Below are 26,961 nucleotides of genomic sequence, written 5' to 3' on the forward strand. Positions count from 1 at the left end.
TCGGGCTCCCTGCTCGGCAGGGAGTCTGCTTCTCCCTCTGACCCTCCCCCCTCTCATGTACTCGCTCTCTCTCATTCTCTCTCTCTCAAATAAATAAATGAAATCTTTAAAAAAAAAAAAAAAAGAACTGCATTATCACAAAAGCTCGCCAGGATTTTTTTAACGGCACACGTTCAGTCCCGAAGCTCTCGCCTACGACCCCAGCTTCTCCTGCTCTGCTTTCTTCACCGCGAACGGTCCGCACGGCAGTCGGCGCAGTTAACGCGCACACACGCACGTGTCCCGACGTCGGCGCCCCCGGCCCCGTCCGCCCGCGGCATCGCCCCCGCCCCCAGCGGTGGCGGCCCCCGCGCCGCGCCGGTCCTGCTCCCCCGGCGGCCTCCACGCCCGTCCTCGGGCCTGGAGCAGCCCCGCCCGCCCGCCCGCCCGCCCGGCTCTCGCACGAGGCCGTCCCGGACCCGTCATCGCCCGGGCAGCGCAAGCGCCCCTGCGTCTCCGCTGCGACGGGCTCGTCACGCGCCAGGGCCCCGCCCGCCCGGGCCGTCGTCCCGCCGACGGGCGGCCGCCCCACCCCGGAGCGGCCGCGCGGGGGCCCGCGGGAAAACGCCGCCTCCCGCCCCCACGTGCCCGGCGGCCGAGCCGCGCGCTCCCCGCCTGGCGCTCCCGCATCCCCGCCCGCCGCCGCGCCGCTCCCAGCCGCGCACAGCAGGTGCCGGCCCGCCGGCGAGCGCCCACCTCGGCGTCGCGGTTGAGGCGGTACACGTAGAGCTGCGACGTGCCGGCCACCACGAGGTTGCGCTCGCTGTTGCTGAAGAAGTTGCAGTACATGGAGAACTCCAGGCCGGTGGGCGGATGCGCCTGCTTGTACACGGCGTACATGGCGCCGGGCCGGGGCTGCGGGGGCCGGCGGCCACAGGATGAGCGGGCCGCCGCGCACGACCCCGGCCCGGCGCCCCCTCCCCGGCCGTGCGCGCGCGCCCGCCCACCTGGCAGTTGGAGCGGCTCGCGGGGGGACGGGACGGCGGCGGACAAGGCCCGGGCGGCCCCGGAAGCTGCGCACCGGGGTTCCGGGCGCCCGCGCCCGCGCCTGCGCCGCGCCGCCTCGGCGGCGGCGGCGGGAGGGGCAACAGCGACCCCTGGTGGCCGGGGGTGGCGGGGCGGCCTCGCGGCTCTGCGTCCAGAGGCCCGAAATCCCGAGCTCCGTCGAAACCCAGGAACCCGGCAGCGGGTGGAGAGCGGGGCGGGGGGCCCGGGGCTTAGGGCCTCCGGGCCTGGGCTGGGCTGGGCTGGGCTGGGGGCCGCCGGTCCGGGGTGGGCGGGTCACAAGGAGGGTCTCGGCCGCAAGAAGAGGTGTCGTCCGCGCTCCAAACCCGCGTGGGCGAGGCGCCGTGCCGGATGCTGGCGGGCGCGGGGAGGGAACGGACGCCCCGGGGCGGACACGCGCCAGATGACGCTCCCGGCAAGGGCCGCTAGTGTGGAGGATTGCCCGGCGAGTCCGAGCCCGGGGTCGGGACAGCTTCCTGGGGAGCAGGTTTGCGGGTCGTCGTCCCTCTAGGACGTGAGCGCTGGCCCCAGGGACGCGATTTTGCCCTTCTCGACCCCTTTGCCCTCCCCAGGCCTAGCACAGCTGTCCACTTCGGAGATTGGAGCCAGGACCAAGCACGGCTAACAGACCTCTCCTCGCTTGGCAGGTATTTTTGCCCCAGGTACTCCCGCACAGACCTGGGACTTAGAAATGGAATCATAAGAAATAAAATAAGGGAGAAAGTGTAGTCACACCCAAGAAAATGGCACGGAAATACATGTTCATGTTGCATCCATATCTGCCCCCTTGCTCCTGTCAGCAACAAGGCTCCAAGTCTGGACCCTTGGGCAGTGGTCAAAGGAATCATTGGATGCCCAGGCAGGTGTGTGACCCCTGAGCCACACCAAAGCCCTTTAAAGGTCAGAAAAACTGTGACCAGGACTATGAGAACCGGCTGGAGGGGACAGCAGGGACAGAGCTGGGGCCCCAGTCAGGACACTAACTCTTGGGGTCTCTCTCAGAGGGACACAGTCATGGTGTGCACATCATAGGGCATCTGTGATGATTGAAAAAATCGGTGCCCACAGAACCCTCGGACTGGAGCTTGGCACACGGCAAATGCCCTAACAAATGAACACGAGCTCGTCTGTGGGACAGAGGTGGTCAGTGCAGAGAGGGCTTTAGATACTGAGGGAGCACAGCCCTGGGGAGCATAGCAGTGGATAGGATGAGGGGGGAGGAGAAGGTGGGCAGAGGGGGCAGGAGGTTGCTAGGTCGGCAGGGGGAACACAGCGGTGAGCCTGCCTGGTAGATCTACTCTCTCAATGGGAGATGAAGGTGGGGGCCTGTCAGCAGAGGTAGGGGCTTGAAGTTGCTGGGGAGGGAGAGTGATGGGCAAGAAGATGGTCCAAGGCTGGGGAGGAGGAGGTTGGGGAGTGCCGGTACACGCCCTGGCAACTCAGGCTTTCAGTTCCTCCTCCAGAAAGGCCTGGGCCTCTTCTGACTCTCCCCCTCCTCCTTGCCCCCCAAAGGCCAGTGTTCTCCCTCATACCCTGAAGCTTGGGCCCTGTGGCTAGTGGACACTACAGTCCAGGCCACGCTCACGCTCTTCATATTCCTCTGGGACAGCACCTTCCTTCTGTGCCAAGAGGCCATCTTTATGTGCTCAGTGTCATAGACCAGATTTAGGAGGGAGGTGGTAATTCTCACACCTCTCTCTTGTGGAGTTTGTGAAGCTTCTTGGAGAATCAATACCTCTTGGAGAGGCTGGAGTATCTATCTACCTGTGTCAGGACAGGGAGCTCTCAGATATGGCCCTTCCTGCCCAATTTGCCACAGATTACTGCATGCAGCACCCACCTCCCTCCAGCACAAGTGGACCCATGGAGCATAACATGGGGCTGACTTCCACTCTCCCACTTTTGTGTCTGTGTATTGGGTAAACGACAGGCTGAACCTGATATCCCCTGGAACCCTCCCTCTTTGTGCTCTTTCCTCTTACCTCTTTTCTGCTCCCTGGAGAATGCATTTAATGGCTGGAGCTCTGGCAGCCATTTTGGACCATGAAGGGTGTTATGGATTGAATTGTGTCCCCCAAAAAGATATGTTGGAAACCTAACCCCCAGTACCTCAGAATGTGACTTTTATTTGGAAATAGGATCATTACAGATGGTATTAGTTAAGATGAGGGCATACTGGATTAGGGTGAGCTGGTAATCCAGTAGGACTGGTGTCCTCATAAGAAGAGAAGAGACACACAAGAGAAGGTCATAAGACAGAGGGAGACACTGGACTTTTCCTGCCACAAGACACGGAACACTTGGGCCCAGTCAGTAAAGTCTCATGTGACAAATTCTGCCTACAGAGCTGAGAAGGAACACAGCTTACTGACACCTTGATTTCAGACTTCTGCCTCCAGAACTGTGAGAAAATTAATTTTTGTCATTTTAAGGCACCCAGTTTGTGGTGGGCTGTGCGACATCCCCAGGAGACTACCAGGGGACTCTGAGAATGAACACCTCTGGCAGGGACAGTGGAGGCCCAGGCCCCACGGACTGTGGGCTGCCACATACTCTGGTCTGACTGGCTCTAGGCCTGTTTTTCATGAGAGAGTAACAAGCCCTCATCTGTGTGAGCAGATTTTGGTCTGCCGTTGTGGTCTTTCTGCTAGGAGCAAGTCCGATTCCTGATTGGAGACCAGGTCCCACCTGCTATGTGCAGACCCTGCCCTATTTCCCTGACTCCACTCCCCAGGCAGGGATTCCAGCTTACAGAGGAGGGACTGGGGCTGGCTGCCTGCAGGTTCCTTAACACAGCTCTCCTGGCCCCTCATCAGAGCCCCAGGGGGAGAGAGAGAGACTGCCCCCCCTTTCTTGGTGGGAGACTCTTCCCTAACAGCAAGGAGAGCAGCTGGGCTCCAAGGACAAGAATGTCTTTATTGAAGCGGGATGCTGGGGCTTGTGGGAGGGAGACTCTCAAAGGCCTGGGGCTCTCCGGGTAGAGAGAGAGGCTGGCAGGTGCAAGGGGCTGAGAGAGCCCAGGGCCAGCAGCCAGCAGCCAGGGCCTGGCGGGCGGGCGGGGGGGGGGGGGGGGCATCAGAGGGTGATGTTGTCCTCATACAGGGACAGCAGCAGCAGGACGGTCCAGCCGCCCAGCAGGCCCATGTTGTGCAGCAGGAAGAGAAGCCAGGGCCGCTGGTCCCGCACGTGCAGCATGGCCGGGAGCTGAGGAAGGGGTAGGCACTGGGTCAGCCGCCAGCTCCAGGCCCTGCTCAGCTCACCCCCAGGGCAGCCGACTCCTGCCCTCCGCCCTGACCATGTCGCAGAGCGCCACGTAGAGGAAGAGGCCGGTGGCCACCGCCAGGATCCAGGCCTCGCTGTCCTCGCCGACGTCGACGGCGAGCGCCACGTAGAGGCCGACGAAGGCCGTCAGCGCGGAGGCCAAGTTGAGCAGCAACGCCCGGCGCACCGACAGCCCCGCGTGCAGCAGGGCCGCGAAATCCCCTGGCGCGGGTGGGGCGGGCGGGGCGGGGTCAGGCCGAGCGCCCCGCCCACACCCGGGCAGGCCCCGCCCACACCCGGGCAGCCCCTGCGTCGGGCCGTAGCCCGCGCAGCTCACCTAGTTCGTGCGGCACCTCGTGGCAGAACACGGCCAGCGAGGTGGCCAGCCCGGTCTTCCAGGAGGACACGAAGGCGGCGCCCACGGCCAGCCCGTCGGCGAAGTTGTGCAGGGCGTCACCCAGCGTGATCACGTAGGGCAGCAGCCTCAGCTCTGCGGGCGCGGTGGCCGTGGGTCGGCGCCGGCCTTATCCCCCACCTAGGCGCCCCTGGCCCCCTGCCCCTGGCCCGCGCTGGCGCTCCGCACCTGATCCGTGGCCCCTAATTTTTCTGGGGCTTCCCTCAGGGCTCACCTCGGCTCAGTCTCCGGGGCTCCGAGCTCAGCAGCTCTGGGCTCTCCTCCGCCACCTGGAGAGGGGGTCCACGTGGATGAGCCCCTGGGCAGGGAGGTGAGGAGGGCGAGGAGGAACTGGGTCCCCTGACCAGCATCAGAGGCCAGGGACAAAAGCCCTGGGGTGGGGGCAGGGGGCAGGAAGGGGTCCTTGGGTTGGGTGGGGGGAGCTCCATGTGGGATGGGGACGTTGAGGAAGGGCCAGCTCACCAGGTCGGTGCGCGAGCCTTCGCGGGGCTGCTTAGGTGGCCGCAGCTCACTGGGCGCCAGCTGCAGGGACACCCCATGGCTGTGGCTGCAGGGCCCCTCCTTTGAGTCCTGTGGGGACAGTGGCTCAGGGCCCGCCACGCCTCTGCCCCATCCACCCACCACACCCAGCCCCCACCTGACCTCCGGGTCCAGGGGCAGCAAGAGATTAAAGATGTTCTCAAACAGGAAGAAGGTGTAGAGGCCACCCAACATGGCCACAAGGCGCCAGGTGGCCTGTGGGCCAAGGCCCTCCCCGCTGTGGGAGTGCAGCCCCAGCACCTGGGGGGAGAAGGGGGCTGAAAAGGGTGCCTTAAGGCCTCCTCCCACCCTTTCATTCCCCACCCCCCCGGGGCCAGGAAGAGACGTTAGGGGGACAGGAGGGGCTCCGGGAGGAAGGGCCTGGAAGGACTGGGCAGGGAGCTCCTGGCTGGGGAGGGAGGGGAAGGCTGAGGCTGACTTTGGGTGTCAAGTGTAGGATAGCATCACCCGTGAGTGCGCCCACGGCCATGCTCAGGAAGGTCTGGATGATGTAGTGGGAGGCAGTGCTGTAGCTGGCACAGCCCAGAAGCAGGAGGCCGAAAATCGCACAGAGACAGATGAGCAGTGTGGCTAGCGAGCTGTAGAGATACCCTGGGGAGGAAGCCAGGTGACGAGCTGAGCTGAGAGCCTCTCTCTCAACCTCAGTCCCCGACCCCTGCCTCCCAGGGGAGGGAGTCCGGGGGGGGGTCCAGGAGTGAGCAGAAGCTCCCCAGGGATGCAGGTGGCCAGGTTCGGGCCAGACCTCTGCTGACGCTAACCCTTGAGGCTCCATTCCCTTCCCACCTGGGCCCTCCCACCTCTACTCCCATGCCGCTCTCCCTTGCCAGCCCTGGTCCAGCTTTCCCCACCCCTGCCCTGGCCCTGTGGCCACTCTCTCCTCCCTATGAGGTGCCACCTCTGTGCCACCGCACCCATGGGCACAGCTAGGCGGGCACTACTGGGGAGGCAGGCACTCACTCTCCGCCTGGCTGAGCTGGTCCTGCGTGGGGGGCCTGGGCCGGGGGCTGCAGGCTCCACTCAGTTGCTGCTGGAGCAGGGCAGGGCTCAGTTGAGCCCAGGACTCTGGAGTCACCCCGGTCTGCTCAGACAGCTCATACACGGCCATCACTTCCCCGGCACTCAGGCATACCTGGGGGGTGGTAGCACAGGGGTTCAGGGACCTGAGCAGATCCATGGGACCCCACCTCTCCCCAGGACTATGGTGCAGGGGCTGCTCACTGTGTCCCACAGGCTGGAGCTGCTGTTCGGGGTGGCAAGGGGCACAGGGCCCTGGTGGTTGGCCCTGTTTCTCAGATGACCGTGGTCACTGTGGTCACTGTGTGTCTCAGCCACTCTGCCTATCCCCAGGCGCCACATCAAGGCCTCCAGCTCTGGCAGGGAGGACAGAATCACAAAGTCTGTATGGGCTCCAGGCCTGCCTTCCCCAGGGACATGGAGGCTGGGGACTCAGGGCACTGCCCGCTCTCTGGCCCAGCCGAGGCCTCACCAGCCAGTGTGATGTTGGGAGTCTCGCCGCTGTGCTGCCGGAACACAAAGTCTACAAAGTACTGGGGGGTCGGCAGGGCACGGAAACAGGACCCACTGATGACATGGTCCAACAGGGCGGCCAGTACCGGGCCAGGGCTGCTGGGAGCTCCTGCCCCTTCTGCCTCCTCCAGCAGCTGAGGCAGGTCCACACAGGCCTGGGGGAGGAGCCAGGGCTCAGCCTTGCCGCAGTGTGGCCTTCCTGGTCTCCAGGTCTGCCATCACCCCTGGTGTCCCCTGAGTGCCACTGACCCCAAGACCTGCCCCAACCTGGCCGCAGACCAGCCTTCCCAGAACACCACCACCTACTTCTGCCAGCCCTAAGACCTGGGCCTGATCCCTCCCTGTGGTCCCAGGATTCTTCTCAGCCCCTGTCTGATGAGCCCCCCGCTCCCAAGTCCCTGCCCTAAGTGGTGGTGGACATCCATTTGTGATCCGTCAGCCTAGCCTAGCTTCCCGAGTATATCCGCAGACTCCCCCAGGTACCCCAGGAGACTTCAAGGGATGTCCTGCCCACTACAACCAGTCCCAGTCCACGAAGTGGTCTCCCTTCCCCACTGATCCCCTTAGGCCCTTCTGGCCAGCCTACCCAGCCCCTCACCTGCTGGGCAGCAGGCCAGCCAGCAGCCTGGGCCTGAATCCTTTGCAGCAGCCTGCTCAAGCCTGGTGTCAGGGCCTTGGGGCCCTCCAGCAGGGTCAAGAGATGGTCAGCACGAGTGGCCCAGCGGCCAGCCCGGACGTCCGTGCAGGTGCCCTTGGGGTCGCTGAGGTAGAGGGCAGCAGCAGCACTGAGGCGGGCGATGTATCTGTGCTCTAGGACTGGCCCCCCAGGGAGCCCTGGCTTCTCGGGCCTGCCCAGGGCCAGGGCATCATCCACAGATGGGCACTGTGGGCAGAGACAGGTGGGCAGGAGCCAGGGACCGGCGGTCAGGAAGCTGCCTGCTTCCCTCTGGGGTCCACACACACCGGTCTTGCCCTCCCCCTCTCTCACCCACCCCTGCATCATCGCTCTCTCACATGCCCCCTCCCCCATTACACATGCACACAGAGAGCTCCGGGCAGTGGTCCCTCTATCCCAGGGTGGCTTCTTCCTGGAACCACTGCCAGTCTGATGGCCTGGGGGCTGCCGGGGGAGGGGGCTGCCCTGAGATCCTGGAGCTGTACGTGCCCAGCACAGCCCCCAACCCTGGGAGCGCAGGCCTGCCTGAATTCCGAGCGGAGGAGGGTGGGCTCAGGCCCGCAGGCAGGGCCTGGGTGCTTGGCCACCCAGCCTCACCTTGACCCGCCTCCTGGAGTTTGCCCAGGGCGCTTTGCTTCCAGCCCTGGGGTGGAGCGGGCCCAGGCTGGGGGACCCACCGGGTGGGGCAGTTACCTTTCCACACGGCCCATTGGCGCAGTGCACACGGTCCGCCAGTGTATTTAACAGGCTGCCCAGTGCCACACGGTCCAGAGCACCCTGGCCTGAGGACAGCAAGGTCAGCAGATGGGGAGGCTGAGCTGCCATCGCGGTCACCAGCAGCAAAGCCGGCAGCAGCCCCAGCTTGAGTCGGACCAGGACCGGCATGCTGAGCCCCCCCCACCGCGCGCACTCTGTGCCCTGGGGAGGCCGCTCGGCAGCCTAGGGCCAGACTGGGGCTGGGCTCTGACCCGCCCGCACAAAGAGGACCTCTCCCAGGTATTTCCTGCAGGGCTCTGTGATTGGCTGCCCGAGGCGCCTCAGGTTAACCATTCCAGCAGCAGATCCTCCCCGTGGTTGGAGCCGTTGCCTGTGGGGGGCGAGGACGGGGCCCCTTCTCCTGGAAGGGCGGCCTGGGCATCTGCTAGCTCGCCTGTGGCGCCCTAGAGCTGCGGGGCGGGGCCGCCTTCTCCACTCCCGAGGGGCGACCGTCTCTCTAGGGGCTGCTGCCAACAAGGGGGCCCTGGGGCAGACGTGCAGGGATACCACCCCAGCCCCACAAGGCCCCATCCCCAACATTCCGCCTGATAGGCCCTGAACACGCCCCTGTCCCACTGCCCTCCCAGCCCCTTCCCTGCTTGGCTTCCTTGGCTCAGGCAGCTTAGACACCTGCACCCCACCCCTAGCCTTTGAGGCTCCAGTTGGGGGTGGGGAGGTGGGGCCCTCTCCTCCCAGGCCCGGGCTGTGGTGTCCCATGTTGGGGATTGGATTCTGAGGGAACTGAAAAGGTGCTGGCTGAGTCACACTATCCTTCCCAAACCCCCCAGGGAAAATTCCTGAGGAAATGGCCAAAGCCCCATGACAAATGGGGAACCTGGGCCTTCTGCTTGCTGCCACTGGCTATCTGGGCAGGAGCCCAAGCTTTAGACCCAGAATCTTGAGGGAGGGCTGTGACTCCCAGTTCTGCACCTGCCCCTCCCTGTTGACTTCCTCTCTGGCCTTTGAACCCCTTGGCTTATCTCTGCCTAGTTGGCAGTTGGGGGGGGAGGGCCGACCCCTCCTGGAGGGAGTATGTGGGCGTCCCCTTCCCCACCTGGTGCAGCCGAACACTGACCCTGAGCCCTGTGAGGTGTGGTTGGGGTGGGAGAGAAGCTCCAGGGCCGCTGGGAGCCTAGACCTGAGGACTCTGTCCCCAGAGTCCTGTGGTGCCCAGGGCAGGGCATCATGCTGAGCACAGCGTCCTGTGTCTGAGGTCACCTCACCCACACACATGCTAGAGGGTGCCACAGCTGGACTGCGCGGCACTCTGATGTCCCTGGGTCCTAAGAGGGAGCTGGGCCAGAGGAGATAGGAACAGCCTGCCAGGGATTTAGAGGATTCTTGGAGCTCTGAGTCAACAAGGAGGGAAGCTGGAGAGTTTTGGGCACAGTTCTGAAGACTAGAGGCCCAAACTGGCCTCTTTCCTACCCCACCGCACAGGGACCGCTGGGCTGCCTGGAGCTCAGTCTGGACCTCGCTGCTGGCTCAGGCCACCCACTGCCCAGCCTGTTAGCTTCTGGGCAAAGATCTCAGACCAGCCATCCAGCCTGGCCTTCCTGGGTCCCTGGGCTGACTGGCAGACCTGCCTGAGCCCTTGAGGGCCTAGCATGCTGCTTGCACTCCCCTCGGCAGTCCCTTTGACCTCAGTAACCGCAATGCTGGCCCCCATTCCTTTGCTTCCTGTCCCCCCCCCAGAGAGCGTGTCACCAGCTCCCCAACATCTGACTGCGTCCTACGTGGTGTTGCACCATCTCCTGTGTCCCTCGGCCCCTCCTGCATCGTCCTATCACCCAACCACACTGCAGTCACTCCTGTCTCCAAACACAGCCTCATCCACAGCAGCATTATTCACAACCTCTACAACACAGGAATACCCCAGGTGTCCACCGAAGGATGGATGGATAAACAAAATGTGGTCTCTGCATACAATGGGATATTATTCAGCCTTAAAAAGGAAGGAAATTTCTGGATGCCTGGCTGGCTCAGTTGGTAGAGCCTGTAATTCTTGATCTCAGAGTCATGAATTCAAGTTCCACGTTAGGCATGGCACTTAAAAAAAGGAAGGAAATTTTGATACATGCACAACATTGAGAAATATGCCAACCACAAAAAAGACAAATCCTGTATGATTCCACTCATATGAGGCACCTAGTCAAAACCTAGGGGCAGAAAGTAGGATGATGGTTGCCAGGGGCTGAGGGAGGGAGAATGGGGAGTCAGTGTTTACTGGGGACAGTTTCCGTTTGGGAGAACGGAAAGAGCTCTGGAGTTGGATGTGATGGTGGCCACATGACATTGTGAATGTACTTAATGCTGCTGAGCTTTAAAATGGTTAAAACAGGGCGCCTGGGTGGCTCAGTCGTTAAGCGTCTGCCTTAGGCTCGGGTCATGATCCTGGGATCCTGAGATGGGCTGCATCGGGCTCCCTGCTCTGTGGGGAGCCTGCTTCTCCCTCTCCCACTCCCCCTGCTTGTGTTCCCTCTCTCGCTGTGTCTCTCTCTGTCAAATAAATAAATAAAATCTTTTTTAAAAAAAATGGTTAAAACAGTTGGGGCTCTTGGCTGGCTCTGTTGGTGGGCCTGCAGCTCTTGATCTCAGGGTTGTGAGTTCAAGCTCCACATTAGGCGTAGACATGACTTAAAAACAAAATCTTCCAAAAAAGTGTTTAAGATAGCAAATTTCATGTTACATTTTATTACAATTAAAAAAAAAATAGACCAAAAGAACCCTCCCTGCCCCTTCAGCTGCCACTGACAGCAGGATTTGGGGTGTCTAGTACTGGCAGTCTCTTCTAGGCTCCCCTGAAGCCTCCCCTCCTCGCCTCCAATCTGGTCAAGGTCCCCGAGAGCTCCACAGGCCAGACTCAGTGGAGCTCTTCCTCATCTCAGCTGGCCCTGGACCCCCTTGCTCCTCCACTGTCTAGGGTCTCTCTGGGTTTCCTGGGCCTTACCCACCCCTTCTTTGGCTCCTTTGCTGGTCTTTCTATTCCCAACCTGCAAGTGTGATGGTGCCGGTCCTTGGGCCTCTTGGCTAGAATTCCTGGAACCTATGATGGCGGTTTTTTGCCCTGGAGATGCCAAGCGTTTGTCTTCCCTCCAGAACTCCCGCCTCTGATGTCCAGCCACCCACCTGACAACTCCCCTTGACCAACTGGCCCAAGTCAGACCAGGCCTATGCAAACAACTCTGGCCACTCCCTCACAGAGCCTGTTCCCTGCAGGTGTCCACATGTCAATAGGACCTCCCCCAGCGGCTGTTCTGGTGCTAGGCTGGGTATTCCCGGCCCAGTGCATTCAGCCCAGGGGCAAACGCCGTGGGTGCAACACGCCCCTCACAACAGTCCACACCCAGAACCCCAGGGCCCCTCTCCGCCTGTCGCTGACCCTGCCCCCCACGCCCACCAGTCGCCTGTCTCTGCTGTCTTTCTCTCATAAGACCCAAGGGACGTGCACACCTCTGCTCTGGGGCCCCTGCTGGCACCCGGGGCTCCAGGGACAAACCCAAGGCCTCCCCACTCCTCTCTTCCTGGCCTGATCTGCTGTCCTTGACCACCCCATGTGAAACAGCACCTCCCCACTGGCAGCCTCCAACCTTACCACCACCTGAAATACTACAATGTCACAGACATCTAGCAACGCTACTAGGAAAAGAAACGCTCCAACGGAGCTCTGGCAGGTTCCTCATCCCATGCCATGGCTGCTAAGACGTGAAACACGCATTTCAGAATCCGGAGCCTTGGTCTTGCGGTTTGCTGCCCGCCCATGAGGACGCGGACTGATGTGACACTGCGGGCGGCGGCTGCCTGCAGAGCAGGTAACCAGCTTTGGCCTTGGAACACCCATGTCCTCACCTGCAGACTGCACTTCCCCCGCCAGCCCCTGGGCAAGACTGGCCCAAGGGCTCCCGGGGAACCAGCATGGCCTTGCTCCCGAGGGAGGGACACCCTCTTCCGTGGGCAGGACGAACTGCCTCCCCCATCTGTTGTCTACTGGGGCCCTGGTGAGCCGCCAGGAGGACCAGGCCCTGCGCTGGCCTGTGGTGCCCCCAGGGCAGGGAGAGGGAGGTGGGGCAGCAGAGCAGCCTCCCTATCCAGCCGGCTGGGCCCCTAGGTGCCTAGAGTTCTCAGACGAGGGGTGGGGAGGTGGATGTGATCGGCAGCTTCCTCTGTGGTCAGATTCAAGCCTTACCTGGCCCAGGTGAAGGCTTCAGTGCCCACCAGGGAGGCTGCTGGCCCTAAACTGGTGCTCAGACCCTGATGAATGGGCTGCGTGTTCAGGGCCTGTGTGCTCTGGTGAGGCAGGATCCCACCCGAGGCCCAGAAGGAAGGCAAACAGGCAGGGCGGGCCTAGCTGGGAGAAAGCAGCCCACAGCAGCAGGGGGGGTCAGAAAGTGTCTTTATTCCGGGGAGGGCAGGGAGGAGGCTCCAGGGTTGGGACACCATGGACAGACACACACGGAGCTGCTATGGACGGCGGGACACACGCAGACCGTCCGGGGGTCAGGCATGCAGCGCACCTGCAGCCTTCTACTGGGCCCACCTGAGAGCCCTCCTCCCCAGACACCTGGGACAGGGAGGCCTCAGGCATGCAGGAAGCGGTTGAAGGCGTTGTAGGCCGACTCCAGGTCAAAGAGCATCTGGCGCACCTGGGAGTCATCCAGCTCATCAGAGGCCGACATGCCGCTCAGGGTCTGCAGCCTGTGGGAGCACGGTGCTGAGGTGTGCACAGGGGAAGGGCTTCTAGGTCCTTGACAGGGGAGTGAAGGATCAGGGCAGGGATACTCACCACTGGCTGACAGTCTGGCGGCCCTCGAAGTCAGGCGGCAGGTGACTCATGCGGTGCATCGTCTCCATCAGCTCCCGCAGGTCAGGCTGGATCTGTGGACAGGATGCTGGGCTTCCTACGCCAGGAGCCCGCCCCTCTCTATTGCTGCTCCCACCTCTGAGCCACCCTTCCATCCCTCTGTCCCCACCAGGAGCCACACCTCATCCATGGCACGGATCTCCAGGCGCAGTTTGTCCATCACTGTGATGAAGAGCTGGGGACGAGTGTGTGTGTGAGGTGCCACAGACAGAGCCCAGGGGCCAAGGGTGGGGAACCCTCGCAGCCCACAAGCCTGGTTCCTCTGCAGGCCCAGGCCCAGGCCGGCCCCCACCCAGTCCCCATCTGGCCTCAAGAACCCACTGCCTCCCTCCTCAGCCTCTCTCCTCAGCGGTCTGGTCACTTGGGTCCCTGCTGCACCCGTCCCCGCAGCCTGTGAGGTCCTCCACATGCCCCCCGGCCCGCAGGGAGGCTGCTGGAGTCCTGCTTTTTGGCTCCGCCTCCTGGGGCTGTGTGGGCACGGGAGCCTCTCCTGGATGCTGCCCTGGGAGAAGGGCCTGCCCACCCCCTTCATTCCCAGCTACGGAGACCCCTGCCCGATGGGTCTGAGTGCTCTGCGGCTCTGGGAGCCCCAGGCTTCTGTGTACGCGTGTGGCCACAGCAGGGGGCATGGGCCCTCCTGGCCACCAACCCCCCACGGGTGCCCGGAGGCTGTGGGGCGCACCGAGACTACGTCGGCAATGCAGCGGTTCAGGTTGCCCTTGTCATCCTTAATGGTGATAGGTCGGTCCTCCTTGATCCTCTCCATGGCGAGTGGGCAGTCCAGCTGAGGGGGCGGAGATGCCGTGGGTACTGGGCCTCACAGGCCTGGCCCCTTCGCTACAGCACCCACCCCGCCCACCTCCTGCTCCCTCAGCCTGCTCACTCACACGGAACTTGCGGCAGAATTCATCAATGGAGCTGATTTCTGCGCCCTGAACCTGCCGGAAGGCGGCTTTGTACTGGACCAGGAGCCGGGAACAGGCTGCAGTGTACCTAGAGAGAGGGATGCCCTGCGCACCAGGCCAGCCCCGTCCACAGATCTGCTCTCCCACGGCCCACCCAGACACAGGCAGCCTCCTGGAGGGCCGAGTGGCAGACCAGAGATGGGCCACTGAAGGCTGAGGCTCCCCCAGGGGTCTCGGTAAGAGAGCTTGGGAGGAGAGCAAGCAGAAGGGAGAGGGGTGGCCAAAATACGGCTGCCACACTGACGTTGTCGAACCATGTGAGTCCCCAGGCCCCAGACCCCTGCTCTTGCTTCCTACTGAGCGCCCGGGCCCTGGAGGGCAGAAACAAGCCTCCAAGGACTGGTGCTTGTGACTGGTGCAAGGACGGAGGGCTCACTCGTTGGGGCTGACGCAGTCCTTGATATACGCCTTCTCCAGAGCCTGCATTGTCTTCACAACTGCAAACAGCTCCGCCATGTTGTCATACCTGAGGGTAGTGAGTCCATCAGGCCACGGCTGTGAGGGCCCCCGAAGCCCACGGTGCCCGCTGTCCCAGGGTGAGGCTATCTTTGACCTGCCTGGCAGAGGCTCCTTGGGAACTGTTTCCCCGGCCTGACCCCATGTCCTCCTGACCTCAGTGTGGGGGTGGTTTAGCGGCTGGGGGAAGCTACTCAGGGGGGGCTGGTGGGCACGGCGTGTGTGTTGGGGGCTGGACTCACTTCTCCCGCTCCCGGGCATTCTTGTACAGCTTCACTTCCTGTTGGAGACAGGGCAGTGTGTCAGCCAGCAGGAGCAGGGTGGGGCTCACACAGGGTTTGCTATCGGCCAGTGCTGGCCAGGTGGGCGTCCGCCACTCACCTCATAGAGCTCGGGCTTGTTTCCAGGTGCTGCAACAGAGCAGAGAGCTAGCAGGCTGGCCACAACAGCGACCCCAGGGGGCTTGTCCACTGGCCCCGGCCCCAGCCCCATTTCAGCAGCCCACCCAAGGCCTCACCCTGTGAAACATCCCAAAGAGCCCAGAGGGAGCTGGAGGATGGGGTTCTAATCTCGGCACCCCACCAATTTGTGGGCGGGGGACCCAAGCAGAAGATAAGCCTCTGAGGCCGGGAGGCCACACCTGGCTCCCCCATTCCACGGCTGCTCCTCAGCTATCTCACTCTACAGCAGGGTGACCACACCTTGCTTCGGGCACAGGTGACATCTGTCACATGCTTTGTGACCTTTCCCCTGGCTTGACTCCAGGATGCCCAGGACCCCCTGAGATTCCAACCACGCTAAAGTTGTTATCTCTGTGCCCAGCTGGCCCCACCTGGAGGTCCTCTCTGGGTCCCCTGGTGATGAAATGCACCAGACCCCAGCTGCCCACTGAGGCTGCACGGGGGAGACACTTACAGACTTCCCCACAACTCCTGGCCTCTGCAGCAGGGGCTGAAAGCTTGGCCCTTTGGGTCCCTGGGCCCACCTTGGGCCACACTCACCTCCCATGCCCGGAGTGGCTGGGATCCCGTGAAACATCCTGCAGGCTCAGGTGGCCACAGCAAAGACCTAAGGAGTAGAGCCAGCGCGAACTCAAAGGTGACCCTTAACACTCCTGGGCCTCACGAAGAGTTTCCCTGCCCTCAGCAGTCAGATGAGAAATACTTGAGATAGGGAAACAGAAGAATTCCATGAAGAACTGCTTTTCTGCTCCTTTTCCTGCTCTATTCTTTTTTTTTTTTTTTTTAAGATTTTATTTATTTGAGAGAGAGGGAGAGCAAGAGAGCATGAGCAAGGCAGAGAGTGAGAGAGAAGCAGACTCCCTGCTGAGCAGGGAGCCCAATGTGGGGCTCGATCCCAGGGCCCCAAGATCATGACCTGAGCCAAAGGCAGATGCTTAACTGACTAAGCCACCCAGGTGCCCAGTCCTGCTCTATTCTTGCTAGGATCTGCACCCGCACCTTGCACATACCTTATAGTACAAATAACGTATGTCCTCATTGTAAAGGTCAAGGAATTATTGATTTCTTTGCAGTCTTCCAGCACGGTAGATAATTCTAAGGAGTGGCTGGGTGAGGCTGTCCTGTGCATATCTCAGGCAACTGACTCTAGACATTTTGATGCCAAGACCCCCTGGTTCCAGGGTATAATTCATTTATGGAGAACACCTATCTTTGTTCTGACCAGTTCCTGGATACCTGAGAGGACACATACACCAGACCCCAATCCTCGATAAAAACCCCAGACCCCAAGCAAAGGAGAGACTCACTTTTCTTTCCTGAGTTTCCTAGATGCTCCATCTGCTATATTCTATTACTTATGCTATTCAATAAACTCTGCTCTCACTTCCTCCTGGCTCGTTTGATTTCCTAACCCATGTGAAGGCAAGGACCCTCTTGGCTGGTCGTGCAGGGCCCCCTCTGGGTCCTCAGACCTGGCTGGCCTGCATGCTAGTGATGAACACACAGGGCAGTATATGCAGCTCCGCCCTAGAGACTGTCAGGAGGAAGTGGGTCCCGCCAGGCATCTCAGGAGAACAGAGCAGCGGCAGTGAGGGGTCAGGGCTCCCTGAAGGCGCTGTGAGCCAGGAGAAAGGTGAGAAGGTGGCAGCTATCAGAAGAGCTGGGGAGGAGCACTTGGGCAGAGAGAAAAGCACACATAACTCAAGGCCTTTACAGAGAAACGCAGGGAGAGGAACAGACAAGTGGGGGAGAGGGCTTTCTGAACGAAGGTGGAGAGACTGGATCAAAGGACACAGCCTGTACAGGTCAGGAGAGGAAGTTTTATAGTAATACAGCAGAAACTACTGATGGCTAAAGACAAGCTCCTGAGGCTCCCAGCCAGGCAGTGGGCTGAGAAAGAACAGAAGGCATGAGGCCCCTGGGAGGGTCTTGCCCACTCAGGAAGCTGATGCACTGGCTGGAGCCAGTTCCAGACATGCTTTGGACATGAAACCACCAGACCCACTTAAGTATTTGAAACGGGACGTTAATTAAAAAGGAATCAAGGGGCGCTTGGGTGACTCAGTTGTTGGGCGTCTCCCTTCGGCTCAGGTCATGATCCTGGGATCCTGAGATGGGCCGCATCGGGCTCCCTGCTCTGCGGGAAGCCTGCTTCTCCCTCTCCCACTCCCCCTGCTTGTGTTCCCTCTCTCGCTGTGTCTCTCTCTGTCAAATAAATAAAATCTTTAAAATTTTTAAAAAACTAAAAAGGAATCAAGAACAATACCCCTGTGTCTGGGCCAATGACCAGTAAGGGGGCCTGAGCTGGAGAAGAGGGAAGAGGAGCAGGCTAGTAAGAAAGCGCGCGCTGGTGCTGATGTGTGGGGTGGGAGCGGCTCCACAGACGTCCAGGGAGGTGTGCGGGGGCAGCTGAAGTTAGAGGGGCCCAGGCTAGCAGGGCTGAGCCATGACACTGGGGCTGGGCGGGTCACACACGGGACGGTTAGTAGGGGAACGATGAGAAAACAGTCCGGGCGGGAGCCCTAGGACACCCAGGGAGCAGAGGCTGGGAAAGGGCAATGCGGTCCAAGCTAAGGAGCGCGTCTCCGCGAGGGAGGGACGCTGTCCGGGAAGGCAGATGAGGGACGAGAGCCCACCGGGTGGCGGCAGGTAGGCTGTTCGGCCACCCTCCCCGGGCTTCCAGGACCGGCCTGAAAAGGGCGGAGGCGCGGAGCAAGCGCTCGTAGTTGTACGGGGGCTCCACTAGGTCGCGAAAACCAGTGTCCCCTGGCTGCATGTCACAAGCCGGACTCTGACCCGAAAAGTGAGCTTCTCGGCAACGCCCACGTTTGATCGTGTAGATGCCGCAGGCCCAAGCGGGCAAGGAGGCGCCCCGAGTGCGGCACACCCCGGGAGCCCGTCCTGCGCGGGACCCGGACGCCGGGGAGGACCCCCACATGAGGGACGCACAGGAAGGCCCTATGCGGCGCGAGGACGCCCGCGGACCGAACCCAGCGCCGCCTCTCCCCGTTCGGCTCGGCCGGCCCTTTCTCGGCCCCCCGCCCCACCCCCACCGACCCAGGGTACCTGGGCTGGCTCGGCCGGTCTGGGAGACGGCGCCGCGCTGCGGCGCTCCGGATCGACCGCTCGGCGCGCCCCTTCACGTCCTGCGCCTGCGCCCACACGCCCCGCTCCCGCAATCTGCGCTCGATCCCCAAGGTCTGCGTCTGAGCCCGCCTCGCCCCCAATCGACGGCCGCCGGACGTCCACGCCTGCGCGCGCCGGAACCGGCCGGGCCCCGCCCGTGGCCCCGCCCCCGAGCGGCGCCGGGGGCACAGCCCGCGAGGCGGGAAGACTCCGACGGGGAAGGCGTGGCCTCCTCCCACGGGGCCGCTAAGTGGCCGGAAGTGGCCTCCATTCCCGTGCGCGCTCAGCTTCCCCACAGCAGGGCGACCCCCCGTTCCCCGCCTCCCACCCACCCTCCAGGCAGCAGCGGCGGCGGCGGCGGCGGTGGCAGCGTCCATTTATTTGAGGCGGGGGGGGCGGGGGCCCGGGCAGCGCCGGCCGCTCACAGGCGCCTGAAGAAGAGCTTGGGCCCTCGGTCCAGGGTGCAGGCGCCGGGGCCCGGCCGGCCGGACAGCAGCCGGCGCAGGGCCGCCCGGTCCTCGGGGCAGAGGCGCCTGCTGCACAGCTGTAGCTCCTGCACGAGCGCCGCGATCCGGTCCCAGAGGCCCAGGCGCAGGGGGCCCTGCACCGCGCAGCCTGCGGAGGGAGGCGGGAGCGGGCCTCAGCGGCTGCAAGCCTCCGGGGCTCCCACGCCCGTGCCCGAGCTCTGCGCCGGGGCGGCCCTCGGGGGCCCCGCGGGCTACAGCGCGGTGCGAGGCCCACAGACGCTCCAGAAGGGGCCGGGGGCCCCCGTCGGAGCCGGCGGGCGGCAGGACGGACACTGGCCAGAACGCGCTGCAGTGCCCTCCGTGCCACTCTGTAGGACAGTGCCTGGGCCTCTCCATCCAGAGTGGACAGAGTAGGGGTGCCTGCGGGTCTCAAGAGGGCACTGAGCGGTCCCGGCCTGAGCTCCAGGGAGCCAGGGGAGGGGATGGGGACAGACGCAGCTGTGTGCAGGTCCCCCACCAGCCTGCCCTCACGGGTGGGGGGTGAGGAGCAGGAAGAACCCAGGGGTTCCCTGTGTGCACACCCACTCCCGGTCCTTGTCCTCCTGGAGGGCAGAGCCTGGTACTCCCCTGCCCCAGGCCCGAGCTGGATGTGCCAGGCTACTGGGTGGCCAGTTCACCGAATCAGTGTCTCCTGGGGTCATCCTCAAGACCGCTGTGCCTGGGTGTGGCCAGATGGGACCAAGCGAAGACACCACAGGCTGGGAGCTAGATCCCTTGGTGGCAAGCTTTTGGCATCCTGACCTTGAACTCCCTCCTCTCGCCAACGGTAATTAGGAAATCCTCGTGAAAGGGGGTCCCCAGCCACTATGGTCTCAGGGTCAGGCTGAACAGGTTAAAAGCAGAGATCCCATGTTCCTCCCGCCCCACTGTTTTAGGAGCTGGGCTCACACCCCTTCCAGTCACACTGGTCACTGTCCCCCACTGTGTCAACCTCAGGGGACCCAGCCCACCCTTGCCATCTGGCTGGTGGCAGTGACAGCCCGTACAAAGGAGGCACCTGGGCCTCAGGTAGGTACCCAAGCTCACCTGACAGGCCAAGGAAGCTGAGGCCTTGGGGCCGCATCTGGAGGGCAGACAGAAGCTCCTCCAGGCCAACACAGCTAATCTCAGGGTTGGCAGACAGGTCCAGTGAAGTGAGTGAGGGGCAATAAGGAAGGCATCTGAAATAACAGGGGAAGAAGTGATCAGCCTCCAGGGAGGGAGGCCCCCAACACTAGAGAGAGCTGCCCCAGACAAACCACAGCTCTGGGAGCCATAGGCCAGGCCCCACAGCAACCCCCCACCCCGCCCCGGGACATGGGTACAAGTACTTCCCCAGGGCTAGCTGGACACTGCCAAGGCCCAGGCCTGGCATGCCCGCCTGGCTTGAGTGCCCAACACTCCCAAGAGCCAGCTGAGGCTGGAGGATCATGAGTGGCCCTTGTATGGGTTGTTGCACAAAGGGTGATGGGAAAGGCTCTCAGGAGCCTCAGGCGTGTGGGAAGAAGGACAGAAGGAGGCAGGGTTGAAGCTGGAAGGAGCTAGGTCCTGGGACACACTTGGGGGAGAAGCTGGTACTCCTGCCTGACCTAGCTCCCGCAGGGTGCTGAGCCTTGAGACCAGACCCCCTTCAGAATGGCGTAGGAATGGATTACCTGCTCAGGTCTCTCACTGCCTTGTCACCCAGGTGGTTTGCAGACAAGCTCAAGTGAGCTAGAGCACAGCCTTCCTAGACAGAGCAGAGGCCCAAGGGGGCCTGGGTTGAGTGGGGTGCCTGTCCTCCCTGCCTCCCAGCAGAGGCCCCATACCCAGGTCAGATACCTTCCTTCATCCTTGGGAACAAGAGGGCAAAGTTTGCCCGACCCCCAATGCACCAGAGGGGAGCAGTATCCCTTCAATTTGCAGATCAAAAGGAAACACCTCCCCTTCCAGGTATAAGTCACACTTGGCATGTGAAAATCACAGGGACCAGCCCCACATGGAAGAGCCAAGGGAGAGAGCCCTGGGAGCCCTGGCAAGACCTTGGGACCTGCCTGGGGCAGGGATGCTGCCCTGGGTCCCGGGCACTTTTGCTGCTGGCCAGGAATTCACAGCTTGCGGCAGGCAGCTCTCCCACAGCCGTTCTTTCTGAATGTGCAACCCCCTTCCTAGGCCACTCCCACCCCTGCCCGGTGTCAGCTGTGGGACTGGAGGCTGGATGGCCCGGGGTTGCTTTGCTTTGGCAACCCCCCTCAACCACAGACATACCTTGGTCAGGTATCTGACCACAGGCTCCACGAGGCCCAAGTCACTCTTGCTGGCTGCCACGGAGCTAAGCTCCAGGCGCTGGAGGGTGTGGGCAGGCAGGTTCTGTAGGGCGTGGGCCAGGGCAGCGGTGCCCAGGCTGTTGTAGGACAGGGACAGTGTCTTCAGGTGCCTGGCATCTGTACAGGGGACCAGAACCTCTGTCAGCCACACATGACCACCACCTCAGCCCAGCTGCAGTCCTAGGCCCAACACCCTCACAACCCCCCTGGGGAAGCTATCATCCCTGAGATTTTGTGCACGCGGAACTGGGGTAGCTCCTGCCCAGAGTGTCCCAGGCGAGGAGGGGGCAGGGCCAGACTTCTGAGCCCAACTACTCCCCACCATCCCTGGGCCACCTGCCTCTCCGCACCTGAGACAGGACGGGTAACCTGAGACAGGCCCTGGGCCGGGATGTCTGTGCACGATGGGGTGGGGGGTGGGGAATACCATCTGCTGCCCAACCCCAGCTTCTCCCCCACTGTGCGCTCACATCCCTGAGCTCCACTTCCTGGCCCACCACCTCTGCAGAAAGCCACCCTGGAGGACTCCCAGTTCCCAGTTTCTCAGTACTGGGGCTGAGGTTCTCTGCAGCCTCGGTGTGTCTATGGTGGAATCATCTAAGGCAAACAGAACACTCAGCTGGTGAGAACAGGGGTCCTGCGACAGTGGCCCACGGCACGTCCTAGGGGAATGCCCCTGAGCCCAGGCAGGCCCAGCACGTCCAGCAACGTGCTCCTAGACAGCAGGCCTGGTGCCCCGGGGACCCCTCTGGCACAAGGCTCTCTGTGCCCCTGGATGTGCCCTTCTGACAACTGGAACCCTGGGGGCTAGGATGTGAACATGTCCATCAGCTCACCTTGGAAGGCACTACCTAGGGCTCCCTGGTGGCTCAGGAAGAAGCTGGGGCCAAAGCCACAGGCTTGGAGATGCAAGGTACTGAGTGAGGGGCAGGCCTGCAGGATGAATGCCAGGGCCTGGCCACAGCCATCCCCGAGGGGGTTCATGCTTAAGTCCAGCTCCTGCAAGTTCTGTGGAAGACACGGGCCCCTCTGGAAGATCTGGTCTCCTTGCCGTCCCAGAGCTGGGCAGTGGCCAGCACTCCCAACTGCACCTTCCCACCCAATGATGGACCAAATGTAAATGTTCTGATGCCGCCCTAGGGCCGGCCTGCTGCTCCCCATGCTTCTTCTACCTGCAAGATGGTCTGCCCCTGGAGGCCTGTGGCAAGCTGGCGCAGGCCTTCGGGGCCCAGGTGATTAGAAGAGAGATCTAGGAGGATCAGGCTGGGCATGGTGCCCAGAGCGGCCAGCAGCTCAGCAGCACATCCGTCCCCCAGCCGGTTCCCTGCCAGGTGCAGCTCCCGGAGTGCTTCGTGCAGCTTGAGGGCCCGCAGCAGTGGGGTGAGCTGGGTCTGACGCAGGGCCAGGGAGCAGGCACTGAACGAGGGGCCAGAGCCCTGGCAGTCCATGGCCTGCAGCACCTGCTGGTGCTCCTCTGGAGGGGGGATGGGTGTCACCAGAGCCAGAACCTGCTGTTCTGCCCTGTGAATCCTGGCGGTCCCACCAAACATGCCCCCCTCACTCCTGAGCCCTGGGACACCCACCAGAGGTGCTACAGAGCCCACTCCCACAAGCCTGGAGACCCAGCACTGTGGGAGGCCCAAGGCATGGCTGGTGGGTAGGGATGACCACTCTCTGCCTTGTCAGGCCCTCCTGGGCAGGGCCCAAACCTCTGCCAGCCACCCCCACATCCCACAGTGCCCACGTCAGGCTTCTCTGGAAAGCCACCCCAGGCCTAGCCTCCGGGGGCTCTGGTGATTACGCTGTCCCACCACCAACAGGACCAATCTTCCCCCCCCCCCCCACCACCCACATGTGTGGGTACCGGGTAGAGGAGGAAAACCTGAGGCCAGCTGCAAAGGGAGCATGCCTCACTGGCTACCTGGGGCTCGGGGACGTGAGGCCCCAGACCCGAGAGTGGCACAGGAACATGCTCCTCTGCCCAGGCCACTTCGAGCTCTCTTGGGCCCCTACCTTGCTCCAGGCTCTGGCAGGCCCTGCGGTAGCGGTCAGTCAGTGGGGGGAGATCCCATGAAGTGACTTCAGCCAACACCTGCAAAGCACTACCAGTAAGCAGCCCAGGGGCACCCAGTGCTGGGGCACTCTCTGTGCGTGGGGCCCAGGCTCCTGCCGCTCACCTCCTCGTTGCTCTGCAGCACATCGGGAATGGGGTCCTGTGGGGCCAGCAAGGCCCCCTCCTTTCGCAAGACGAGCCTCGGCAACAGCCCACAGGCCTGACAGTAGCGCTCGGCAGCCTGCTCAGCTAGCCAGGCCACAGAGTGGGTCTCCCTGCTGCAGGGACAGAGGGCAAGCAGAGCTGGCCAGGACCCTGCCCACGCTGAAGAAAGGCCGCCCTCCTCCTGCCGTCCCTGCTCTGGGTCTACGGATCCTTTATCTGGCACCTCCCCTCCTCCTGCCCCTGCTCAGGACATGCCCACGCCCCCAGCAGCCTGACATACTTGCAGCTCTTCTAGGCTTTTCCTAGGGCCCACAGGGCCTGACCTAACCCCTCCAGGGCCCTGCCTATGCGTATGCAGGGCACCCTTACCCTGCTCTCTGACCTCCCCCAGCCAGCAGCGGTGACACATCCAGTCCGAGTGAGTCCTTGTTACCCATGCCAACTGATACGCAAACTCGAGGGTTCTCCCAGGGGCACAAGGGGAACGGGGACTTGGAGGGCAGGTGCTGCTTACCTGTGTGGGACGGGAATGAGGAAGAGACTATCCTGCACTCTCACTCGCACCCGGATGGGAGGAGGCAAAGACGGACCCTGGTGGGTGAGGGCAGGGGGGCGACAGGCTGAGTCAGAAAACGCAGTCGTCTGCCCTCACCACCCCACTGCTCCCACCTGAGGGGTGCACCCACCGAGGGCTGGCCTGCCGCTGGGCTGTCCCCACTGGGCCCCGAGGCCCTGGAGATGTCAGGGCTCCTTGGAGGGTCTGTGGCTGAGCTGCTGTCTCCCCCTGCCCTGCCCGGTGCATTCCAACTCCTGAGACGGGGCAGCTGGCTCTGCCTGGTCCGGGCCCGGAGCCGGCCGGGGCTCCTGCTGCTGCCTGACCCCGAGCCACCGTGACCAGTGCTGTCCCCACTGCCCTGGGGGTGGGGCAGATAGCCATCCTGGCGGCTGTGGGTCAATGGGGAGTCGTCCTCCAGCCAGTCCCCAACCAGACACTCCTCCTCGGGGATAAGCGCAGCTCGGTGCAGGGGGGGCTCACCCGAGCCCCAGGGCAGGCCGGGCCCAAGGCGGCTGATCTGGGCCCCACCCACACCTCGGATGGCCACCTCCCTGTTGCTGGTGGAGCCAGGCACCCCGGCTTTGGCCTGTTGTGCGGGGACACGATGCCGGGGCCTCTTGTGGGCGGGCTGGGGGGGGGCCCGGGTAGTCCTCACCCTCTGAGCTGCTGCTGCTGGCCAGCTTGTGTCTGGTCCTCCGAGGCCTGGCCGCAGCTGGAACCGCCTGCCCTGGGGAGACGCCGGCACAGGCCTGAGAGGTCTCTGGGGGTCCTGGGCAGGGGCTCGAGGGAGGAGAGATCTCAGGGTCGAACAGATGGTCGCGTGGAAGGGTGTGGGAGGCCAGGGAGCTGTGGGGGGCTGTGGAGAGACGGAATCTAGCATGACGCAGCGCCCAGCACTGTCCCAGCCACCCATGCTAAAACGCCCCCGAGAAGCAGGGCCTAGGGCACTCTCAGGCCAGGGACAGGCGCCCCCAGGAGCAGAAGAGGCCTCCACTTGCCTTGGCCTGAGGCGGCCGCCCTGAGCAGCCTCTCCATGGCGCCAGCCTTCTCTCGGGTCTCGCTGTCCAGATCCTTGCCGTACAGCTTCACCCACTGCTGCAGCGTCTCCAGCGGGCTGTGCCCCTGTGTGGCCGCCAGCTGAGTGCGGCCGGCAGGGCACTGCCCCCCCCGCCACAGCCTGAGCCCGCCTGGCCCTTGCCCCCCAACTCACCTTCATGGTGCGGAGCGTGACAGACGCTCCCCGTTCAATGAGCAGTTCAGCTACCTCAAAGTGACCACAGTGGAGGGCGTCGTGCAGGGGAGTGATGCCCTCACAGCCCTGGCCACCCGGGTCATCAACAGCAGCCCCGTGGTCCAGCAGGAAGCGCACAATGTCTGTGGGCCAGGGGACACAGACTAGCTCCCAGGCCTTGTCGGCCCTCTCCTTGGTGTGGCCCGGCCCTGTACTCACCCAGATGCCCATAGTTGCAGGCCTCATGCAGAGGCGTCCAGCCACAGTAGTCCCGAGGGTTCAGAGGGTGGCCCTGCGACCAAGGACGAGAAAGAGCCCAGCCTCACCGTGGGGCTGAGGCTCCAGGAGGACCAGGGCCTGGGTCTCAAAGCCCAGAATGGGCCCACAGGCCCAGGTCCCAGCAGAGAGAGAGATGGTCGGCACACAAGACGCATCATCTCAGGGAGGCCCCCGTAGGGGCTTGTGCAGGGCTGGTGCACCCTCCAGCCCCCATGCCCTGTGCTACCCCCTTGTGGGGGACCACATACCCCAGGACAAAGTCCCTGCTATGGCCCACAGGGTACCTAGAATGAGACGGCAGGCCCACCTGTCTTACGAGGTCCCGGACACGACCCAGACGGCCCTCGATGCAAGCTCGGTGCAGCAGGGTCTCCCCAACGTCATTGCGCCGGTTCCACTGTGGATAGTTGCCCCAGGACAGGGAGCAGAGGTGTGAAGGGACCAGGCAGTCCCAGCAAGCATGGGGGGGCCCACACAATGCCCCCACACCGTCCTCACCTTATTTACCCTCTGCTGGCCTAGGCAGCCCTGCAGCTCCTCATCCTCCTCCAGCTGCTGGGACCAGGCCTCAGCATCACCCTCTGGAACAGAGCCGAGCCCACTCCAGGTAAGCCAAGCCCCGGTGCCCCCTGCCCCCAGGGTCCCCAACCTTCCAGACCTGGAGGATGGAGGTCCGGTGCCAATTGCCATCCCACTCCCTGCCCTGCCTGTGGCTGTCCCTGCCCGCAGTCCCTTTGCCCGCGGGGGATGCACCTGACCTTTCTGCCCACCTGACCCCTGTCCATCAAGCGCTGACCTCTCACCCCATGCTTAGACCCTGCTCTGGATCTTCCCACCCCGGACGTCTGTTCCCCTCGTGGGAAGCATCTTTGTCGGACTAAGTCATGGTCACATTACAAACAGTTCATCCTGTGAGCCCAGGTGCCTTCCACCTGTACGGCCCCGGCCTTCCCATCTGCACCTGCCTCCAGCTCACTCATTGCCTGACCCCAGTCCTTTCTCCTGTGCCTCTGGTCCTTGCTAGAACCTTCTTCTCCTTCGTGAACTCCTCTTACTGCGAGCGCCTGTTGAGTGGTGTCACCTGAAGCTCCTGCTTTGGTCCTGACTCTCCCGTGGCTCCCTACACCTGCTCACCAGTGACACCCAGCCTAACCCCCTCTCAGGTATGGCACAGACTGCCCACAGCCCTTGGCTTCTCCCAGAGAGGTTCTGGAAGCCGCCCGAGTTCAAAACTGAAATGATTCCTCCTGGCCTCAAGGACAGGTTTCCACCCCCCACCTCTCAGCCAGAAGCCAGCTGCCTGCCTGCACCACCACCTGGCCCGCCTCTGCCCCTAGGGTCCCAGCCCCAGCCTGCTCAAGCCTACCCCTCGCATCCACCTTCCACAGGGTGGACCACGAAGCCTGTGCGTGGCAGCCCACATGCTATCTGCACGCCCATCTTGCCTGCCCTGTGCCTCCCTCTCATGGTGCCATTTCTCCAGGTCTGACCCCGGGTCTCCTCCCCTCGCAGGTGCGCACTAGCCTTCCCATCACTTGCTCCTTCAGGAAGGTTCCAGGGCTGCCCCAGCCTCTCCACACACAGCCCTCTTGCATCTACCAGTACTGAACGCCCTCCCTGCGTGGGGCTGGATCCTCCTGTCACACGCCAGCGAGCAGCCCCCACGAGGGCTCCCCCCTTGCCTGCCCCAGCCAAGGGCTCAGCCCCAGCTGGCACCAGGGAGGAAGGGCCGGGGGGAAGGCGGGGGGGGGGGGGGGGGGGGGGGGGGGGGGGGGGG

General features: G+C 63.0%; 4 protein-coding genes across 5 annotated transcripts in view; all 4 read right to left on the reverse strand.

Annotated features, from left to right (window-relative positions):
- The window catches only part of CPSF1 (cleavage and polyadenylation specific factor 1), a 13,889-nt gene extending 12,824 nt beyond the window's left edge, over window positions 1-1,065 (reverse strand). Inside the window, exons 1-2 of the mRNA XM_035012167.1 lie at window positions 987-1,065; window positions 736-894 (exon numbers count right to left, since the gene is read on the reverse strand). Coding sequence (XP_034868058.1) covers window positions 736-879 — 144 coding nt within the window. The 5' untranslated portion in view covers window positions 880-894; window positions 987-1,065. The remainder of the gene's footprint in view (window positions 1-735; window positions 895-986) is intronic.
- A 3,054-nt stretch (window positions 1,066-4,119) lies between these two features.
- On the reverse strand, window positions 4,120-8,348 carry SLC39A4 (solute carrier family 39 member 4). The gene is made up of 12 exons (XM_035012176.1): window positions 8,157-8,348; window positions 7,386-7,670; window positions 6,747-6,942; window positions 6,479-6,630; window positions 6,218-6,389; window positions 5,679-5,851; window positions 5,363-5,500; window positions 5,183-5,290; window positions 4,935-4,989; window positions 4,643-4,795; window positions 4,340-4,527; window positions 4,120-4,248 (listed from the first exon to the last, which is right to left on the reverse strand). The coding sequence occupies exons 1-12, from the start codon at window positions 8,346-8,348 to the stop codon at window positions 4,120-4,122; spliced, it is 1,941 nt and encodes a 646-aa protein (XP_034868067.1).
- A 4,247-nt stretch (window positions 8,349-12,595) lies between these two features.
- Window positions 12,596-18,141, reverse strand: VPS28 (VPS28 subunit of ESCRT-I). 2 transcript variants are annotated; one of them, XM_035012177.1, is made up of 10 exons: window positions 18,029-18,141; window positions 15,503-15,569; window positions 14,883-14,911; window positions 14,744-14,781; window positions 14,422-14,511; window positions 13,968-14,073; window positions 13,763-13,864; window positions 13,202-13,255; window positions 13,003-13,094; window positions 12,596-12,914 (listed from the first exon to the last, which is right to left on the reverse strand). In XM_035012177.1, the coding sequence occupies exons 2-10, from the start codon at window positions 15,537-15,539 to the stop codon at window positions 12,797-12,799; spliced, it is 666 nt and encodes a 221-aa protein (XP_034868068.1). In that variant the 5' UTR covers window positions 15,540-15,569; window positions 18,029-18,141; the 3' UTR covers window positions 12,596-12,796. The 2 variants fall into 2 exon arrangements, with proteins under 2 accessions (XP_034868068.1, XP_034868069.1); XM_035012178.1 differs by having other exon boundaries at window positions 14,603-14,781; window positions 18,029-18,135.
- A 318-nt stretch (window positions 18,142-18,459) lies between these two features.
- Window positions 18,460-26,961, reverse strand: part of TONSL (tonsoku like, DNA repair protein) — a 13,109-nt gene continuing 4,607 nt past the window's right edge. Inside the window, 16 exon segments of the mRNA XM_035012179.1 lie at window positions 18,460-18,703; window positions 19,642-19,775; window positions 20,250-20,323; window positions 20,842-21,017; window positions 21,737-21,908; window positions 22,073-22,374; window positions 22,914-22,992; window positions 23,078-23,231; window positions 23,633-23,709; window positions 23,805-24,311; window positions 24,313-24,530; window positions 24,673-24,796; window positions 24,885-25,048; window positions 25,125-25,197; window positions 25,492-25,581; window positions 25,683-25,765. Coding sequence (XP_034868070.1) covers window positions 18,510-18,703; window positions 19,642-19,775; window positions 20,250-20,323; window positions 20,842-21,017; window positions 21,737-21,908; window positions 22,073-22,374; window positions 22,914-22,992; window positions 23,078-23,231; window positions 23,633-23,709; window positions 23,805-24,311; window positions 24,313-24,530; window positions 24,673-24,796; window positions 24,885-25,048; window positions 25,125-25,197; window positions 25,492-25,581; window positions 25,683-25,765 — 2,621 coding nt within the window. The 3' untranslated portion in view covers window positions 18,460-18,509.

The sequence above is a fragment of the Mirounga leonina genome, unplaced genomic scaffold, assembly GCF_011800145.1.
Source record: "Mirounga leonina isolate KUSES-001 unplaced genomic scaffold, KU_Mleo_1.0 Mir_165, whole genome shotgun sequence".
NCBI lineage: Eukaryota > Metazoa > Chordata > Mammalia > Carnivora > Phocidae > Mirounga > Mirounga leonina.